Source organism: Dendropsophus ebraccatus, chromosome 2, assembly GCF_027789765.1.
Source record: "Dendropsophus ebraccatus isolate aDenEbr1 chromosome 2, aDenEbr1.pat, whole genome shotgun sequence".
NCBI lineage: Eukaryota > Metazoa > Chordata > Amphibia > Anura > Hylidae > Dendropsophus > Dendropsophus ebraccatus.
Genome location: NC_091455.1, coordinates 7199208 through 7205977, shown reverse-complemented (window position 1 = coordinate 7205977; position 6770 = coordinate 7199208). Strand labels below are relative to the sequence as shown.

The 6770-nt window shown below is 43.7% G+C and overlaps 1 protein-coding gene across 1 annotated transcript; it reads right to left on the bottom strand.

The window, feature by feature from the left end:
• Positions 1–4669: 4669 nt before the first annotated feature.
• On the bottom strand, positions 4670–6770 carry LOC138782961 (mucin-22-like). The gene is made up of 2 exons (XM_069956999.1): positions 6191–6770; positions 4670–6160 (listed from the first exon to the last, which is right to left on the bottom strand). The coding sequence occupies exons 1-2, from the start codon at positions 6753–6755 to the stop codon at positions 5505–5507; spliced, it is 1221 nt and encodes a 406-aa protein (XP_069813100.1). The 5' UTR covers positions 6756–6770; the 3' UTR covers positions 4670–5504.

Genomic DNA, 6770 nt, shown 5'->3' with positions numbered 1-6770 from the left:
AAGGGTAACAGAAGCCACGCGGCAATGATCTGAACCTTACTTCTGCCTGTACACCTAGTCCTGGAGATTACACCGCCAGATGATGCACATGGATCATCTACAAAGAAATTATTTTGTGGCCATTGTAGGGTGACGTACAGTATAATCACAGATGGACGGCTGTAGAGAAAATCCACCGCATTATTATTGTTATTATTAAGATTGGACTGGACTTGGAGAACCGGCCCTCATCCCGCGGCTCGCTGTAACTCATGAAGCCTTCATGTCAGCCGTTCCTTCAAAGCGCTAAGATATTGAAGACACAGTCGGTGATCATATTTGTTGTGATCGACAGGAGGTCCTGATTTACACACAGAGCTTTTTAATGGAACCTGCAGCTAGCGGCCGGCAGGGAAGAGTCAGCACCATTAATAATGGAAGGTGTCAATATTCTCCACTCTGCATGGAGTATTGACTCCTTATATTTATATCATTCTACCACAGGATTATGGCATTTCCCAACCAATATTTAACGGTTGGATTAAAAAAAAAAAAAAAAAAAAAGAATTTTTCTTTAATGTGTAATAATGAGGAGACACCAAGTGAGGATCTTGAGAGATATACAAGTCTTCTTACAGAGAACATGTAGCACTCCATGCCAGTGGTAATAATATACCGATTACCATCAAAGCAGAGTTATGGTTATTAGCACGTATAGCGCAGAGGAATAAAACATTCACAGCCAGGAAGACGATTCGCATCTACTCTTCTAAATGAGATGGAAAACTAAAAACAAAGGGGGGCATATAGTAAGGGCTTTGCGCCTACTTTTAGGGGAATAATTGAATTTTTCGCCCATTATTGGTCTAAGTTCTATTTATGAACCCGTATTTGAAGGGTGAATATTTTTGGATGCGACTTTCTTTTCATCCGCCTGTTTTGAGGATTCACCCAAAGATTCACAAAATCCAGAATTTGCGCCCAATTCGTGACTTTTTAATAAGTCGCACAAACAGGTGCAGGCCTCCGTCTGGTCAGTACCCGGGGAATTTGTTTGCGCAATTAATTACTTTTTGCGACATTTTTTGTGACTTTTTTTAGATGAATTTAATATGACAGTGCTTCACAGTCACAAGATACTGGAACAAAATATTCACCAATTCTAATGGGAAGAGTCACACAGATCAGACTGCTTAGTAAATGTCCCCAAAAGATTTAGAGGAAGTGACAACACGAGGGGCATAGACCTCACTATATGGTCTTAGATTGTGGAAATTCTTTAGGAAGAAAGGAGGCTTTCTACTAGTCTTAGTGTCTATTATAGTAATTTGTATGAGCCAAGTATAAAAACAGGAACATAACCATTATATACTGCCCCCTATATACAAGAATATAACTACTATAATGTAAAAGTAAAAGTCCAATGGCCGGCACTACTGTTAACACAGCAACGTGGAGTGTATAGGACGGCAGATCACAAGGACCCGTGTACCATAGTAGAATCGGCTAGTGGAGGTGCTCAGCGCCAGGTAAACAGTCCAACATAGGTAACAATTAGAAAAATAGAGGCGGTCACTCACCACAGGGTTGCCGTGAATGTGGTGGTGGTGACTGACTGAAATTATTGTTAAAAATAAAACTAAATGGATAATTCGGCTAGATGCAACCGGAGTATCCGGTCTAAACGAAAGAAACAATTTAAATGCTCTCCTATTTTGATACTGCTGCTGCTTGGTTTTAATGTGATTTCTTCGTATATTTACTTTATGTTGTGTTTTCACATTAAGTATGCACCTGTTATAAACACACCTCTACCGGTGTGACGTATGCCAGACCTGACGAAGCGCGTGATCGCGTGAAAACGTTTGTCTGATTGCACCCGCTCCTCCACCTTCCCCCTTCTCTGCAGTGTTCACTACCCGGACATTCACGGCAACCCTGTGGTGAGTGACCGCCTCTATTTTTCTAATTGTTACCTATAACTACTATAATACAGCTCCTATATATAAGAATTTACTACTATAATACTGCTCCTATATACAGGAATATAACTACTATAATACTGCTCCTATATACAGGAATATAACTACTATAATACTGCCCCTATATACAGGAATATAACTACTATAATACTGCCCCCTATATACAGGTATATAACTACTATAATACTGCTCCCTATATACAGGAATATAACTACTATAATACTGCTCCTATATACAGGAATATAACTACTATAATACTGCTCCTATATACAGGGATATAACTACTATAATACTGCTCCTATATACAGGAATATACTACTATAATACTGCCCCTATATACAGGAATATAACTACTATAATACTGCCCCCTATATACAGGAATATAACCACTATAATATTGCTCCTATATACAGGAATATAACTACTATAATGCGGTTCAGGGAAGAAACAGAGTGCTGCACCTCACACCTATGGCTGATACTGGTGCCCCTAGGCTAAATAAAAAACACATCAGAATTTTGTGTATGAATTGATCAAGCCATACTGCCCCATGTACCTCGTGCCGGTATCTGATACACATGGGTCCCTACACTAAGTCCACACCGTGCCAGTCAGTGGCCACCAACCCCGCAGGCGTGCACAGTCAGGGAACGGGGACCATGTGCACCTGAGTGCACATGGTTTTAATCCCTCCTGTCTTTTCCCATTCTGTCTGCAGCAGCTATGGTGAGCGCAATACCTCATCCAGACTTGTGCTGCTTGGGGGCGACCTTCTCCGCCGGCGGTGCTGGCCGGGTTCTGGTGTGGTGTTTTTGGGTCTGGTCCTGTGGCATGGGGGTCGCAGGGCCGTCCCATGGCCCCCGTTCCCTGACTGTGCGCGCCTGCGGGGTTGGTGGCCACTGGCTGGCACGATGTGGACTTAGGGTAGGGACCCATGTGTATCAGATACCTGCACGATGGTACATGGGGCAGTATGGCTTGATCAATTCATACACAAAATTCTGATGTGTTTTTTATTTAGCCTAGCGGCACTAGTATCAGCCATAGGTGTGAGGTGCAGCGCTTTTTTTTCTTCCGTGAACGGCATAACTACTATAATACTGCTCCTATACACAGGAATATAACTACTATAATACTGCTCCCTATATACAGGAATATAACTACTATAATACTGCTCCTATATACAGGAATATAACTACTATAATACTGCCCCCTATATACAGGAATATAACTACTATAATACTGCCCCCTATATACAGGAATATAACTACTATAATACTGCTCCTATATACAGGAATATAAATACTATAATACTGCTCCTATATACAGGGATATAACTACTATAATACTGCCCCCTATATACAAGAATATAACTACTATAATACTGCTCCTATATACAGGAATAAAACTACTCTAACATTGCTCCTATATACAAGAATATAACTACTATAATACTGCTCCTATATACAAGAATATACTACTATAATACTGCTCCTATATACAGGAATATACTACTATAATACTGCTCCTATATACAAGAATATAACTACTATAATGCTGCTCCTATATACAGGAATATAACTACTATAATACTGCCCTCTATATACAGGAATATAACTACTATAATACTGCTCCTATGTACAGGTATATAACTACTATAATACTGCTCCTATATACAGGAATATAACTACTATAATACTGCTCCTATATACAGGAATATAACTACTATAATACTGCTCCTATATACAAGAATATAACTACTATAATACTGCTCCTATATACAGGAATAAAACTACTATAATATTGCTCCTATATACAAGAATATAACTACTATAATACTGCTCCTATATACAAGAATATACTACTATAATACTGCTCCTATATACAGGAATATAACTACTATAATACTGCTCCTATATACAAGAATATAACTACTATAATACTGCTCCTATATACAAGAATATACTACTATAATACTGCTCCTATATACAGGAATATAACTACGATAATACTGCCCCCTATATACAGGAATATAACTACTACAATACTGCCCCCTATATACAGGAATATAACTACTATAATACTGCCCCCTATATACAGGAATATAACTACTATAATACTGCCCCCTATATACAGGGATATAACTACTATAATACTGCTCCTATATACAGGGATATAACTACTACAATACTGCTCCTATATACAGGAATATAACTACTGTAATACTGCTCCCTATATACAGGGATATAACTACTATAATACTGCTCCCTATATACAGGAATATAACTACTATAATACTGCTCCTATATACAGAAATATAACTACTATAATACTGCTCCTATATACAGGAATATACAACTATAATACTGCTCCTATATACAGGGATATAACTACTATAATACTGCTCCTGTATACAGGAATATAACGACTATATACTAGGATGCTGAACATGACCAGAATAGGATTAAAAGTGAAGATGAGAGGTAAGTTGTGTCCTGGAGAATGCATGGGAGGAGATATATGGATATATGGGGTCTGGGCGGGGGAGCAGCTGGTGACAGGACAGGTGCAGCTCCGGGTGACAAGTATGAGCAGAGCCTTGAGGAGAACGTTAATGATATTCCTGTAGGATAAGACGTCTTCTCCAATCAACTTCAAGAGAATAAAAAACAACAGACAACAAAACCACCAGAGAAGTAATAAAGACGTAAAGTAAAATCTCTCGGCTTTAATGAAAGGTTATCGCTCACCAGTAAGAATCTGCTAAATAAAAAGCATCATATAAAACCAGCGGGGGACCTCCCACCAAACCCCCAGACCTGGCAGTGACTGCTGTACGGTGACACCTGGGGTCACATGTCCCCCCCCTCCCCCCCATAGAACCATCCGGAGCGGACAGGACATATGGGGGGAAATTATCCCTAATCAGAAACCACATTCAGAGCCAAGAAAGAAGCCGAACATCTGCTCCGAATCCTCAGCAGAGATTAGCATATATGCAAATAAGGGGGTGGGCTTAGCGGCCTCTCATGGAGAGAAGGTGCCGGATGAACGCTTCTCCCTAGATGCAGCATCCAACCAGGTGACAACTACAGCCGGAAAACTCTAAGGAGGAAGATGGGACTATTCTCCGACAGTCTGATCCAATGGGTGTGCAGATGGTGGTCGGGATCCATCTCTACACTGATCCAATGGGTGTGGAGATGGTGGTCGGGATCCATCTCTACACTGATCCTGTGTGTGTGCAGATGGTGGTCGGGATCCATCTCTACACTGATCCAATGGGTGTGTGCAGATGGTGGTCGGGATCCATCTCTACACTGATCCAATGGGTGTGTGCAGATGGTGGTCGGGATCCATCTCTACACTGATCCAATGGGTGTGTGCAGATGGTGGTCGGGATCCATCTCTACACTGATCCTGTGTGTGTGCAGATGGTGGTCGGGATCCATCTCTACACTCATCTTCACTATGAAATCTTCTCAACTGGAAATGTTACTGGCCTGGGAAGCTGTCAGCATGGTGAAGACACCCGGGAACCTGTCAGCATGGTGAAGACACCCGGGAACCCAGGGAAGCTGTCAGCATGGTGAAAGAACCTGGGGAAGCTGTCAGCATGGTGAAGGAACCCAGGGAAGCTGTCAGCATGGTGAAGGAACCCAGGGAAGCTGTCAGCATGGTGAAGGAACCCAGGGAAGCTGTCAGCATGGTGAAAGAACCTGGGGAAGCCGTCAGCATGGTGAAGGAACCTGGGGAAGCTGTCAGCATGGTGAAGGAACCCAGGGAAGCTGTCAGCATGGTGAAGGAACCCAGGGAAGCTGTCAGCATGGTGAAGGAACCCAGGGAAGCTGTCAGCATGGTGAAGGAACCCAGGGAAGCTGTCAGCATGGTGAAGGAACCCAGGGAAGCTGTCAGCATGGTGAAGGAACCCGGGAAAGCTGTCAGCATGGTGAAAGAACCTGGGGAAGCTGTCAGCATGGTGAAGGAACCTGGGGAAGCTGTCAGCATGGTGAAGGAACCTGGGGAAGCTGTCAGCATGGTGAAGGAACCTGGGGAAGCTGTCAGCATGGTGAAGGAACCCAGGGAAGCTGTCAGCATGGTGAAGGAACCCAGGGAAGCTGTCAGCATGGTGAAGGAACCCGGGGAAGCTGTCAGCATGGTGAAAGAACCCAGGGAAGCTGTCAGCATGGTGAAGGAACCTGTGGAAGCTGTCAGCATGGTGAAGGAACCCAGGGAAGCTGTCAGCATGGTGAAGGAACCCAGGGAAGCTGTCAGCATGGTGAAGGAACCCAGGGAAGCTGTCAGCATGGTGAAAGAACCCGGGGAAGCCGTCAGCATGGTGAAGGAACCTGTGGAAGCCGTCAGCATGGTGAAGGAACCTGTGGAAGCTGTCAGCATGGTGAAGGAACCCGGGGAAGCTGTCAGCATGGTGAAGGAACCCAGGGAAGCTGTCAGCATGGTGAAGGAACCCAGGGAAGCTGTCAGCATGGTGAAGGAACCCAGGGAAGCTGTCAGCATGGTGAAGGAACCCGGGGAAGCTGTCAGCATGGTGAAGGAACCCAGGGAAGCTGTCAGCATGGTGAAGGAACCCAGGGAAGCTGTCAGCATGGTGAAGGAACCTGGGGAAGCTGTCAGCATGGTGAAGGAACCTGTGGAAGCTGTCAGCATGGTGAAGGAACCCAGGGAAGCTGTCAGCATGGTGAAGGAGCATTGGTCGCCCTTGTAATATCCCGGCATAACACGACTACTGCTGGAGGCGAGGACACAAACCCTGTGGCCCCCGGGGGCCGTCATGAAGCTGCAGATATC

What these genes read in the sequence shown, in the direction of transcription:
- LOC138782961 (XM_069956999.1), bottom strand. Translation starts at nt 6,755, where the DNA reads ATGACGGCCCCCGGGGGCCACAGGGTTTGTGTCCTCGCCTCCAGCAGT. An exon ending in CATGCTGACAGCTTCCCTGG is followed by an intron (nt 6,161 to 6,190) that starts GTTCCTTCACCA and finishes CAGCTTCCACAG; the next exon opens with GTTCCTTCACCATGCTGACA.